This window comes from Pyrus communis, chromosome 10 (assembly GCF_963583255.1).
Source record: "Pyrus communis chromosome 10, drPyrComm1.1, whole genome shotgun sequence".
NCBI lineage: Eukaryota > Viridiplantae > Streptophyta > Magnoliopsida > Rosales > Rosaceae > Pyrus > Pyrus communis.
In genome coordinates this window covers 10,466,148-10,479,464 of record NC_084812.1, presented here as the reverse complement: position 1 = coordinate 10,479,464, position 13,317 = coordinate 10,466,148, and the positions used below count along the sequence as shown (strand labels likewise).

The following is a 13,317-nucleotide window of genomic DNA, read 5'->3' as shown; positions in this document are numbered from 1 at the left end:
AAAAATAAAAATACAAATCTAAATACACCCCAAATTTATCTTCTTAAGTATCTCCCAAGATTATTTATCTTCTTCAACTCTCAAAACCACTCTCACCCTTCAACGTAAAACAAAACTCTAACAAATAAAACTACTATGATTAGTTCAACTTCATTTTCTTTGTTGTTTAATTTTTCACCCATAATCCTTTTTGCTTTCTTGGACCATGTAAAGTGAATAGAAATCGGTCCAACCTTCACTTAATGACACTCTCCCTCGTATTGAACCATGCAAATTCTGCATTGTGAAGGTCTCGATAATGTATTTCCTCACTTAATGACACTCCTCCTCATGTGGACAATATCTTCTCAACTAACTCTTTATTGATATATAGCAAAAATAGTCAATTAGCTCTTTCAATATGAACATAAAACGTGCAAATAGGATCAAACAATTGTTGGCATCACATTGTCCAAGTATTAAGTGATGTAGGACTTTAGTATTTAGCAAGATTATGAAAAACGTTAGGCGCTATTTGAGCGGCAGGCTGGGGCTTAGCGCCTAGACAGCCTAAGCGGATTTACATAAATTTATAATGTATATTATAAAATATGAGTATATGTGTATAATTTTAGGATTTTTTTTTTTGTTAATTTTGTAACATTTACTCACCTCATATATATTAATCATTTTTGGACTTTGCTTTTCATTTGAAAAACAATTGTACCTGGTTTCTCCCATTAAAAATAAATTTATTCCCTTGTGTTCACACACGTGGCAAAGTCAAACAAAAACCCTCTTCCTACTTTAATTTTTCACTCTTTCCATGGACTAGAATTTTCTCCCCTCCTCTCACATTCTCTATTTTATCTTTCTTTTTCTATAAAAAAAAAATATATAAGATGTTGACGTGACTTAACCATGACTGTTCAAATAGGAGGGGAGGAAGAAAAAAAAAAAAAAAAAAAAAAAAAAAAAGAGGAAAAAGGAAAGAGAACCCTATTCCCTTCCCGTGAGCCCATGGCACAAAAACCCAAAACAACTATTTCTCCTTTATCTCTCTCTCTCTCTCCCCCTTTCTCTCCCTTTTTTTTTTTTTTTTTTTTCCAGAAACCTCTAACAAGCAGCCATAGTTTGCGATGTAGATGCTAGATGCGAGGTGTGAGATGCGAGATGCGATGCGGGAGTTGGAACTTGGAGTTGCAGATGCGATGAGAGTTTGAGGCGGCGAGAGTTGCAGAACCTTCGATGGTGGCGAGAGTTGCAAAGCACCTTGTGCGATGGCAAGAATTTCAAATAGCCTAGAGCATCGCCTAGTGTCATCTGGACCGCCTAGAGAGCCTAGGCGGCCGCTTAGGTCCTCGCCGATTTTTAAAATGATTTGCCCCAAATCCTAACGGGCTTCCACCGCCGAATGCCTAGGCGGCTGCTAGAATGATTTTAGAACATTGGTATTTGGTACAATATGAAGAGATAGAGAAATAGAAGAGATTCAAACTCGCTTCGGTCTTTGGCATCAGACCAAAAATGTATTGGAATAAAATTAGAAAAATCCGGCATCTCACTGACCTTGAGGTTCACAATGAAGGTGCCTTGAATGAGCTTATGTATTTGCACCTAAGATGTAAAGACTCTGGGGTGCACGTAGAAAATGTGTAGGTAGAAAAAGTAATGTGTTTGTTGAGAGTGTGAGGTTATGTGAGGTGTTAATATATAACAAGCTTTTCATATCGGAACGGTTCATTATCTTTATCATCATCTACAGATCATTTCTAGAAAAGTTCGCATTTGAGAACATTTAGCTATCGATATATGTAAAACAAATTGACACTTAAAATAAGTAACATTTTCACGATAAACCGTTAATTGTTTTGACTTGTATAAAATAAAGGAAAACTAATGAAAAGTCCAAAAACACTTCCCTTTTTATGAAAAGTTTTTTTTAAAGGTATAGTGAATAGTATCAAGGAAAGTATAAATGTGATTTTTTGTTAAAAGTTAATAGTACCGGAAGTGTTTTATTAAACCTTCCTAAAAATAAACTATTCCGAATATTATAGCAATGATCATGTTAATGTGAACGCGACGTAATCTAAGTAAAGGCCAAACACATACGGTCACCTGCAAAAGAAACTTTCCAGATCAAAAGGTGAATGTGACATAATTCAATGATAACAGGATAATAGCAATTCATCATTCTTGGCGAGTCACAATAAATACTATAAAATACCATAAGAAAGGGATAACTTTGGAATTATAAACACTAGCTTACTTAAAAATGTAATCCCACAACCACAAATACTGTTCAACCACGATTTTATTTATTTTTAAAAGGGGAACAATTGGTGACAAATCACAGTTATCCATCATTTTCGGGAGCCGAGAAGACTCACAGAGGCCTCCCTGACCACAAGTATGGATCTCACATTAGCAGCATGTTTCAAACCTGAGATCTTCAGTTTTTAGTTTTAAAGAAGTCTTATAATCCATCATTTACCACTAAACTATCAGCTCATGGTTAATGTTCAACCAAGATTAAATCAATATACATTTTACCATGAACTTCACATGCTTGATTATGTCATCTCCACTGGTCTTCTGGTTCTAGTACTGGTCTTCTGTTAATTATTGAGACAGCTAACAATCTGGCTTTTATGCGGTCGAGTGGACCATTAGGCACAAACTTTCCCATAAAACGACACTGCTTTTAACATCTTTCAATGAATGGTACCAAATTTTTGAAGACTAATATTCATAATGTTTTCCCACACCAGCATCAGCTTCTACGTGAGCGAATCTTCGAAGAAGATTAACGAAAAAAAAAAAAAAAAAAAAAAAAAAATCAACTTGCACCAATATGCGTTATGGAAAATAGTAATGACACACTTTTTCTTTCCTCTTATAAACATTTTTTTTTAAATTCTATTTGTTGATTTTGTTGACATTGGTGGAGCCATATTAAGGGTTATCTTTGGCTATAGCCTAGGTAGCTTTTGATAGAAAATAAAATTGAGAATTGTTATTGGTACTTTAAAATTCTCATTCTACATTTTAAACTTTCTATATTTAGAAAGCAAAATACACTTATGAGGAGTGTAGAATGAGATTTTTGGAGTGACAATACCACTTCCCATAAAATTTACATGTAATTTTTATTCATTTTCGAATGTAGCCCACATATATTTAGTTATTGATTGGAATTCTTTCAATTTAATTATATAATACAGTTTAAAAACATCTCTTTTTCTTACTTTTTTTCTCATCGTTTCTTGTACATTTACAAGTTTGAATTTATTTGAATAACGAAAATTCTTGGCTAACCTCGTGAAGATTTTCTTAAACTAGCTGATACTATGAAAAAACATTAATATGTTTATTTGTTTATATAGATTTAAATCTATAAACTAATTCACCGGATGAAAAATTCCTAGCTCTACTATTGTTTGTTGAATTATTCAATTCAGAAGTTTTTAATGAAAAAAAAAGTGTATCAGGAAACAAAAAAAAAAAAAGAAGAAGAAAAGAAAAAAAAAAGTAAAAATATGGGTTTATCATTTCTCTACGTCATTACAAAAATGTGGTGTTTAGGAAGATGATGTAACAACTTGGACGTCATCCGGTACTTGACAAATACATAAAGTAGCATTAATAAGTATTAATAATTAGAGAGATGTTATTAGTATTTCAAAAATCTCATTCTACATTCCTCACAAATGTATTTTTCTTTCTAATTATAAAAAGTTTGGAGTGTAAAATGAGATTTTTTGGAGTGCCAATAATAATTCCCAATAATTACTACTCTTTATTTATCAATCGGATTTTATGAGGGAATTTTAACTTTTGGTATATTAGAGCAAGTTTTCTTATCAGTGAATCTTAACGGTCACACTTGCTCTACGTTATCCTATTTGTATTATTTATGTGTTAGGTTTTAAAATTCGTCTCATATTAGAGTGCCTGTGTTAAGAATAAATCGCACGTTGAAGAGAATCTTTATATAAACTTATAGGTAAGTTAAGCTGCTTTCCATATTACTAATTAATTTTATGGTAGAACCTCAATTTTTTTTTAATTCCAAGCAAATTAATGAATACTAATATGTACACTTATAGAAGACTCTGACCAAACCGATTGAACTATATTGAAGGTGTTGACTAGTCGCCCAAGAGCGCACCAACACAGCATTGGCCGCCATGGCTGCTACCAGTAAGAAGAGTGCTTGGGTTCTTGCTATAAATAGCATACTCGATCTGTGTACACTTCACACAACAAGCTTCCTTCACAATCACAATTGCTCATATTATATCTAAGCGACAGAGAAGGTCTGATTTTTCACAAAAATATTTCGATTTCGACAAGATCTTTAATTCGAGTTATAACAATGTCGACTGGTTTGACAAAGAGAAGGATGGTGACAGTACTAAGCATTGATGGTGGTGGCATTAGAGGCATAATTCCCAGCACCCTCCTCGCCTTTCTTGAATCCAAGCTTCAGGTACTTTACGATTCTGCTCGATAGCCATTTCAATTGTCAGTTTTTATTTTCAGTCACGGTCTTACAATATTGTGAACGTCATTAATTTGTGCATATGGTATAGGAATTGGATGGGCCTGCTGCAAGAATCGCAGATTATTTTGACATAATTGCCGGAACAAGCACCGGTGGTCTTGTCACCACCATGCTTGCAGCTCCTAACAAAGACAACCGACCCATGTACGAAGCAAAGGACATCAACAACTTCTATTTGGATCACACCCCAAAGATTTTCCCTCAGAATAGGTTCGTGTTCTATAACAACTTAACACAAAATTGTTTCGTATCAATTTACAGTATTGTAGTACGTAGGACGTAGCAAGTACGGATTTGGTAATGTCACAACACATGATCCCGCGTATCCGAACAAATCAATCAGCTCACTCAAATCGACTTACTAGACATTAATGGGGACATACATACATACATACATATATATACATACATACATACATATATATATATATATATATATATATATATATATATATATATAAACATATAAACATAGGTTAACCAGTTCTAATATAAATTTATTTGAAATTTGCAGTCGTAATAACTTCTTGACATCACTAACAAGTATGGTTGGTGCTGTCACGGGACCAAAATATGATGGAAAGTACCTGCGAACATTGACGAAGGAGCTGCTTGGCGACCTCACTCTTAAACAAACCCTAACCACTGTGATTATTCCAACTTTTGATATTAAGCACCTTCAGCCTGTGCTCTTCTCAACCATCGATGTAAGACAGCAACAATGAATAAGCCGTAATTTTACTCAATTTTTGAGGATTGCTGTTGCTACTTGTGTAGGTATTCTTATATAGTTTTAAATCCATGGCACAGGCAAAAGAAAGTCCATTGAAAAATGCTAAGCTTTCGGATATCTGCATCAGTACCTCTGCTGCTCCCACTTTTCTCCCCGCTCATTACTTCGAGGTCAATGATAACGAGGGAAGAACCCGAACTTTTGATCTCATCGATGGTGGGGTTGCTGCCAACAATCCTGTATGTACTTAATTTGATAATCTACCCTCAATTGATATGCATTTTAATCGTAAGTTATGAAAATAACATGTTAGACTGTCAGAAAAAAAATTAGAAACTAATTAATGCACTAAGGAAATTAATTAAATCTACGGTCATATGCAGACGATGACGGCCATAAGCCACATAAACAGAGAGATATTGAAGCATAACTCAGAGCCGATGGATGCTACCAGGTTGCTAGTGCTATCATTGGGCACAGGCGCAGCCAAGAATGAAGCGAAGTACAATGCAGCCAACGCCTCCAAATGGGGTTTGATCAATTGGGTCTTTGACAATGGGAGCACACCTTTGGTAGACATTTTCGGGGATGCAAGTTCCGACATGGTTGATTTTCATGTCTCCACCCTCTTCCAATCCGTTCACGCCAAGGACAACTATCTTCGTATTCAGGTACATTTTATAAGCGGTTCATGATCTTCGTCAAATATATATGTACTGTGGTCAGTAAATATGGTATAAAAGCAACTTTTAAATTTTATGGTTGCAAGCATGATCATGCTAATTCTTTCCTAATGTGTAAAAATTATAGGATGACACGTTGATTGGTGAGGAGGCATCAGTGGACATTGCAACGGAGAAAAATTTGAAAAGGCTTGTTGAAATCGGAAAGGTGTTGTTGAAGAAGCCGGTGTCACGGGTGAATTTGGATACCGGAAGGTATGAGGAATCCAATGGAGAAGGTACCTATGAAGAAGCACTGATTGAGTTTGCCAAAAGGCTCTCGGAAGGAAAGAAGCTTAGGCAAAACAGTTAACTGAAAGTGCAAAAGATTGCAATATGATTATATCTTATTAAACTTTGTTGTTTACTTTGTGATGATCATGTTCATCAATTCCACTGTTAATCTTGATTGAAAAATAAAGAATATTGAATAAGAAATTGGAGTTTTGGGATCAAATCTGTTGATGATTTTGAATGGGATGATCTGTATTACTTGTCTTTGTTTGGAACATCCAACATGCTAAATAGATAAGTGCATATATATTACGATTCAATAAACTTTGGGTAAGGACCAACCGACAAGGACCTCAACTTATCCTATATGTATATGATTATATCATCATAGATTCCCCTTACAATGCCAACTACCGCTCGTCACTACTTGATTAAAGGTATTATGTCACATCCTAGCTCGGTATCCCACCACATCCCGGGTTCGACTCTGTCGTAGCACGATATTGTCTACTTTGGGCCTCGACCACGTCCTCACAGTTTTGTTTATGGAAACTCAGATGAGAACTTCTCAATGAGTCACCTATCTTGGGATTGCTCTCGCCCGAACTCGCTTAACTTTGGAGTTCCTACGGAACTCAAAGCCTGTGAGCTCCTAAAAGGCATTGTGCTAGGTAGAGATAAGAATATACATATAAGTCTTACATGATCCACTCCCCTGGGCAATGTGAGATCTTACAATCCACTCCCCTTAGGGGCCCGACGTCCTCGTCGGCACACATCTGGCCAGGGATGGGCTCTGAGACCAAATTGTCAGATCCCGGCTTGGGCCCTCACCACATCCCGGGCTCGACTCCGCCGTAGCACGATATTGTCCGCTTTGGGCCTCGACCATGCCCTCATGGTTTTGTTACTGGGAACTCACATGAGAACTTCCCAGTGGGTCACCCATCCTGGGATTGCTCTCGCGCTGAGTTCCTATGAAACCTGAAGCTAGTGAGCTCCCAAAAGGTCTCGTGGTAGGTAGAGATGAGAATATACATATAAGGCTTACATGATCCACTCCCTTGGGTGATGTGAGATCTTACATATTATGGGATGTGGACAAATAAGTTTATGAAAATCAACTTATATATGAAATGGTCAATGGTTGCATTATCGGACAAATGCGACACCTATAAAATTATAATTTCTATAAATTCGCATATCCACAAAGATTAAGACACGATTAAATATTTAAAAACTAATTTTCATAACCTGAAATTTTTTTTTCTTAATTGGGAGAAATAGAGACTTATTGTGGATATCTTCGATTGTCGACGGTGAGAGTAGAAAAAAAGAAAGAAGATTTGGATATGGGGGAGAAGAAGTTTTGGAATTTGGAGGAGAAAAAAAAACGTTGGGAATTGGAGAAGAAGATGAGGAAGAGAGGAAATGAGGAGAGGAAGGTGCAGATCTGGGATTTTAATGAATACTGTGAATCCTTGCGCGACAAAGCCTTCGTCATCTAAAGTTCCATCTTTGTCGCCTTTCTTTTTTACCATTATTGTCTCACAAACCTTTTCAAAGACTTTGTGCGACGAAGCCTAAAAGTAGTTCTCGTGCACTTATTCAAGGGCAACAGAGTGCTTTGTTGCGCAATAAATTTGTTTGCCAAGCAAAAAATGACGCCAAATTCTTATTTTACCACAAAATTTTTTCATCATTTGCGCGACAAAACTCTTCGTCACCCAAAGTTTTGTTTATTTATTTATTTTTCCATGAACATTTGCCGCAACAACACACATTGTTTGCAATGCAAAGCATACTTGGATGACAAATAACATAAGTGGTCGCCTTCATAAGGGTAAGGTTTCAGCGCAAAAAGATTACGCCCCCTATCTTTATCTCTCTACCCTGAGCCTTCCTATAGAGTTATATCCCTTGCCTTGCCTTGCCCCCCATTGAGAAATAGAACTGACTAATCCTAAGGCAAGCGGTCGAGAAACTCAACGCCACTATTCTTGAACAACTTGGAGTTGGGCCTTCTTTTCACACTATTATGGATACAAAAATAATGGAAAAAATTGAATTCAATTGTCAACTGTTCCTATCAAAATCGAAAATTGGATTGATTATGGGAAAAATTGAATTCAATTGTCAACCGTTTCTATCAGAATCGAAAATAGGATTGACTATGGATTCGAGCTGTAGCACATAGTGAAGTCCGTTAGAATTCAAGTTTCTGATCATACCCAATTGTTACTTTTATTTCTACTTGTTGGATATGATCAGACAAATTCGTACAATATATATGCTCCCTTCCAGAAACGAGATTTACAGAAAAAATTGCTCAAAGCACGCACCGTGGCGAATATGTTAAAAACAAGTTTCGGATGCCAACCATTTCTTATGGTTTTCATTTGCCCTAACCTACCATTCAACTCTTCAGTGTTTGCATTGAATATAATTAAGGGCCAATAATAGAATAAGTTATTCAAACACGAACAGATTTTTGAAAAAAAGAAAAAAATCAAATACGAACAGATAAAATAACATAATTAATTTTAAAATTTTAGAAATCAAATTATGAGATATCGGGCAAAAGATCCAGTATCTTAGATGTAAGATATGTATTAGATTCAGATCGATCCGAATACTGACAGATGAACACACTCACAGGATTGACATCAAACGTCACGTGTATTTTCACACAAAAGGGTAGAATTCCCCCATTTTTTCTTTCCAGTAAAATGCTGGTTGAATGCAATGTCCCGGATTCTGTTATAAAATTCATGACGGGAAAAAAATCGACTTGATTAAATTTATTTAGGCAATACAAAATCAATTAAATAATTAGGTATTTTGATACAACCATCACAACTTTGGTGCTTTATCTGGAAAAATTGTAATCTATCAATACATGTGATGAGTTCATTTTTGCTTAATGGGATTTTAATATTTCAGGAAGTTATAAACAGGTCATATTGGGCTTTAGTCTCTAATCTATATATCATATTTATCAATAACCTTTGAAGCTATATTTTTTTTTGTATTTTTAGATGATTGTGAATGGATTTGAACGTATGCCCTTGAATTTGATGCTTAATTTGTCTATAGTATTTTTCCGATGAGTCAGGAAAAATGGCAAGGGTGTAACTAGCATTACCCCAGCAATACAAAGCATGCAAGAAGCTCCTGTATAATTTTGAAGAGTTGAAGGGATTAAACTATTCTCCACGTTCGATCATCAACTAGGATTAATTAAGAAATAAAAACTAAAATAAAAGGCAATAACTAGGCATCATCTGCAGTACTCCAACAATAATGCATCAATAATGCGTTATTATTTATGTGAGAGAGATCAGTAACCTTGGGTTGGAACGTCGTGTCTCGTTGACATACGAGGTTGAAACGACAAAATAACATGAAGTATTATATCATTATTTAATTAATTACGTAGCTATCAACCAAGTGATCGATCATGATTGGAAGTTATGATCTAAATTAGTCCCCATGCACCTAAAGCGTGAAGAGCATGGTGTGTAGAAAGACAATTTTTTTCAATTGAAATGTCCCGAAGACGTTGACCACATTATTAAAGGCGTGGCCTAGCAAAATATAGTTGGCCATGGGGTTTTTGCTATAAATTAACACAAGAAGTAAACTGTTTACACAATCATAATTCATATCTAGCTGATTACTGATATTGATTTTACTAAATCTGAATCTGAAAATGTCCACTTGTATGACAAAGAGAAAGACAGTGACAGTTCTAAGCATCGATGGAGGTGGCATTAAAGGTCTAATTCCCAGCACCCTCCTCGCTTTTCTTGAATCCAAGCTTCAGGTACTTTACATGTATGTTTGATAACCGTTTCAGTTTTCAGTTTTTAGTTACTGGCTTATAATCTTGTGTAATTATCTGTGCATATGGAGTAGGATTTGGATGGGCCTGATGCAAGAATTGCAGATTATTTCAACATAATTGCTGGAACAAGCACCGGTGGTCTTATCACCACCATGCTTACAGCTCCCAACAAAGACAATCGGCCCATGTACCAAGCAAAGGACATCACCACCTTCTATTTAAATCACTGCCCTAAGATTTTCCCTCAGAACAGGTCAGTGAGATCTATATATAACAACTTAACAAACCAAGGGAAAAGATTGTTACCGGGTAACATGTAAAAGGTTATTACATACTTGGTACTCAACACCAACGATATCTATAACAGCTTATTAGTCGTCACCCATTTCGATTGGTTTTAGGTTGAATATTCACATTTAACTAGTATCAGGGTATACTTATGTGTCAACCACATGTCTCTCGTGTTAACCAATGCCAGTTAAAAAGTGTGTTATAGGCTCAAAAGATGCCACGCGTGAAGTGATGGTTCACGTTGGGAGCGTGATCACACTTTGGAGAACGGAGTTCTTGCATTTCCAGTGCTTAAAAGATTTTCAACCTTTCAGTTTGCTAGTTGGTTTTGAGTCTCACATAAATTCATATGTTAATTTTTCTTGATTAGTGTAAATTTATAATCTGGAATCTGCAGAGGAAAAAACTTGTTGACATCAATAAAAAGTTTGGTTGGTGCTGTCATGGGGCCAAAATATGATGGCAAGTACCTGCGCACATTGTTGAGTGGTCTGCTTGGTGACATCACTCTCAAAGACACTCTAACTAATGTGCTTATTCCATCTTTCGATATCAAGTACCTTCAGCCTGTCGTCTTCTCCACCATTGATGTAAGTTTACATTTTGCACCAGTATTCAGGTCCAGCTTTTGTGCTACGTAGACATAATGTTACTAATTAAGTGTTTTAACTGTTAGATTTGATTTTTTACAACTGTTTGATTTTTTATTTTCAATCTAAGTCATTTATTTTTCGCACGACTCAATGGTATGGACCATTGAAGAAAAATTGTTTACTATGTATAGTTTAGCAACCTAGTTATGTTTTCTTATAGTGAGTGTAAATTTTTGGTATAGGCAAAAGATCATCCTTTGAAAAATGCTAAGCTCTCGGATACCTGTGTAAGTACATCTGCTGCTCCTACCTATCTCCCTGCACACTACTTCGATGTCAAGGATGACGAGGGAAGGACTCGCACTTTTGATCTCGTCGATGGAGGAGTTGCTGCAAACAATCCTGTAAGTAGTTATGTATTTTCTAGTCAGATACATATTACATGTTTTAAGATCAATAAATTGATTAAGTAACCTAACATGTGTGAATGTCTAACAAAACCAACATATATAAGCTATTCAGTTTTCTTCAAAACAGCTAATCAGTTTTTAAAATCTGCTAAGTTAATCCATAATCATCAATCATGTATAGACAATGATGGCCATAAGTCACATAAATAGAGAGATGTTGAGGAAAGGCTCGGATCCGATGGATGCGAAGAGGTTGTTAGTGCTATCGTTGGGCACAGGCACCGCCAAGTTCGAAGAGAAGTACAATGCAGCCACGGCCTCCAAATGGGGTTTGATCAATTGGGTCTTGCACAATGGGAACACACCTTTGGTAGACATTTTCAGCGATGCGAGTTCTGATATGGTTGACATTCATGTGTCCACCCTCTTCCAATGCGTCCACGCCAAGCACAACTATCTACGTATTCAGGTACATTAATTTTAACGTGGTACATGCCATCTCCATTAAGGTTATGCAGCAAGTAAATATGGTTAAAACAACAACATTTTGAAATTTGATGTTTGATTTTACGGTTGCAAGCATGATGATGCTAATAATTTCTTAACGCTGCAACAATTATAGGATGACTCATTGACCGGTGATGAAGCATCAGTAGATATAGCAACGGAGAAGAATCTTATGAGGCTTATAGAGATCGGGAATGCGTTGTTGAAGAAGCCAGTTTCACGGGTGCAGTTGGATACCGGAAGGTATGAGAAACCTGAGGGAGAAGAGGGTACCTATGAAGAAGCACTGATCGATTTTGCCAAAAGGTTATCAGAAGTAAAGAAGACTGCAGTATAGAGATTGCAGATGTTAATAATTTGTTTTTATGTTTGTCACGTTCATCAACTCAACTGTGAATCCTTGATAAAAAAAATAAAGAATAGTCATGTTTATTGGAGTTTTAGCATCACATCAACCGATGGTTTTGATTGGGATATAAAGGGCGACTTCTCTAAATGAAGAGTCCAACATATACCAAATTATGATTACTTCATCATGTGACTTAGCTCGAATGTTTTCCCGATTCTTTGACTAAGAAATATATTAAACTCCTCGATAGTTGTGTTAAATTTTAGTCATCAAATAATTAGCTTGATGGTATTATGGAAAAAGGGCTTGATATGGCATCTTAATTGTTAAATATAAATGAGATTCAGAATTATAAACAGATAAAAATACATTTTTTTGGGTAAACCACAAAGTGCTATCATGGAAATGACAATGAGGTAATTTTATTAAATAGGATAGAATATAACCTGTCAAGGGGGGATACAAAGCCTAACCTTAACCATAATAATAGTCATAACAAACAAAACCTCCAAAAGCCAATATAAGATATAACAAGGCCAACAAAAGATAATATATCTAAATCGGTAGTGTAGAAACCCTACATAATCATGATTATAATACAACAAATAAAATCAGGAAGAGAATCTCACCAAACAAGACCAGTAAAAGAGGAAACATAATATGCAAGGGCATCGGCAACTTGATTACCTTCCGCATAAATGTCAGAAGATCGGAAATGCATTTGAGAAATTCTATGCAAGCAATTCCTCCACTCCACCCTTAATTGCCAAGGACCCAATTGTGGATTGCGCAAGAAGTCAAGAACCAAAGCAGAATCGACTTCCAACCAAATAAACTTTCAAACCCAAACTGAAAGCAATGGGCAAAAGAATAAGTACGGTACGGATATAAGACTCAAGCAGTAGGTAAAAGAATAAGATTAAGTTGTGCGCAAAATAATTAGTATGCGATAATTGTGTTACTAGAGATGAATCCTAAAAGAGTGTATTTATACTAGTTGAGGATGAGACCCTTTAAGATAATAGAATTCTTATTAAACAAACAGAATCCCAGAGGATATCTAGGGATCGATATTGCATTTA

General features: G+C 35.8%; 2 protein-coding genes across 2 annotated transcripts; both read left to right on the top strand.

Moving 5' to 3' along the window:
- The first annotated feature begins 4,140 nt into the window (after positions 1 to 4,140).
- On the top strand, positions 4,141 to 6,478 carry LOC137748379 (patatin-like protein 2). The gene is made up of 6 exons (XM_068488526.1): positions 4,141 to 4,474; positions 4,578 to 4,759; positions 5,064 to 5,256; positions 5,360 to 5,521; positions 5,666 to 5,953; positions 6,093 to 6,478. Exons 1-6 carry the CDS (start codon positions 4,361 to 4,363, stop codon positions 6,315 to 6,317), a joined length of 1,164 nt encoding a protein of 387 aa, XP_068344627.1. The 5' UTR covers positions 4,141 to 4,360; the 3' UTR covers positions 6,318 to 6,478.
- A 3,430-nt stretch (positions 6,479 to 9,908) lies between these two features.
- On the top strand, positions 9,909 to 12,223 carry LOC137747843 (patatin-like protein 2). Its single transcript, XM_068487984.1, has 6 exons — positions 9,909 to 10,064; positions 10,157 to 10,338; positions 10,774 to 10,966; positions 11,212 to 11,373; positions 11,561 to 11,848; positions 12,002 to 12,223. The coding sequence occupies exons 1-6, from the start codon at positions 9,951 to 9,953 to the stop codon at positions 12,221 to 12,223; spliced, it is 1,161 nt and encodes a 386-aa protein (XP_068344085.1). The 5' UTR covers positions 9,909 to 9,950.
- Positions 12,224 to 13,317: the final 1,094 nt, after the last annotated feature.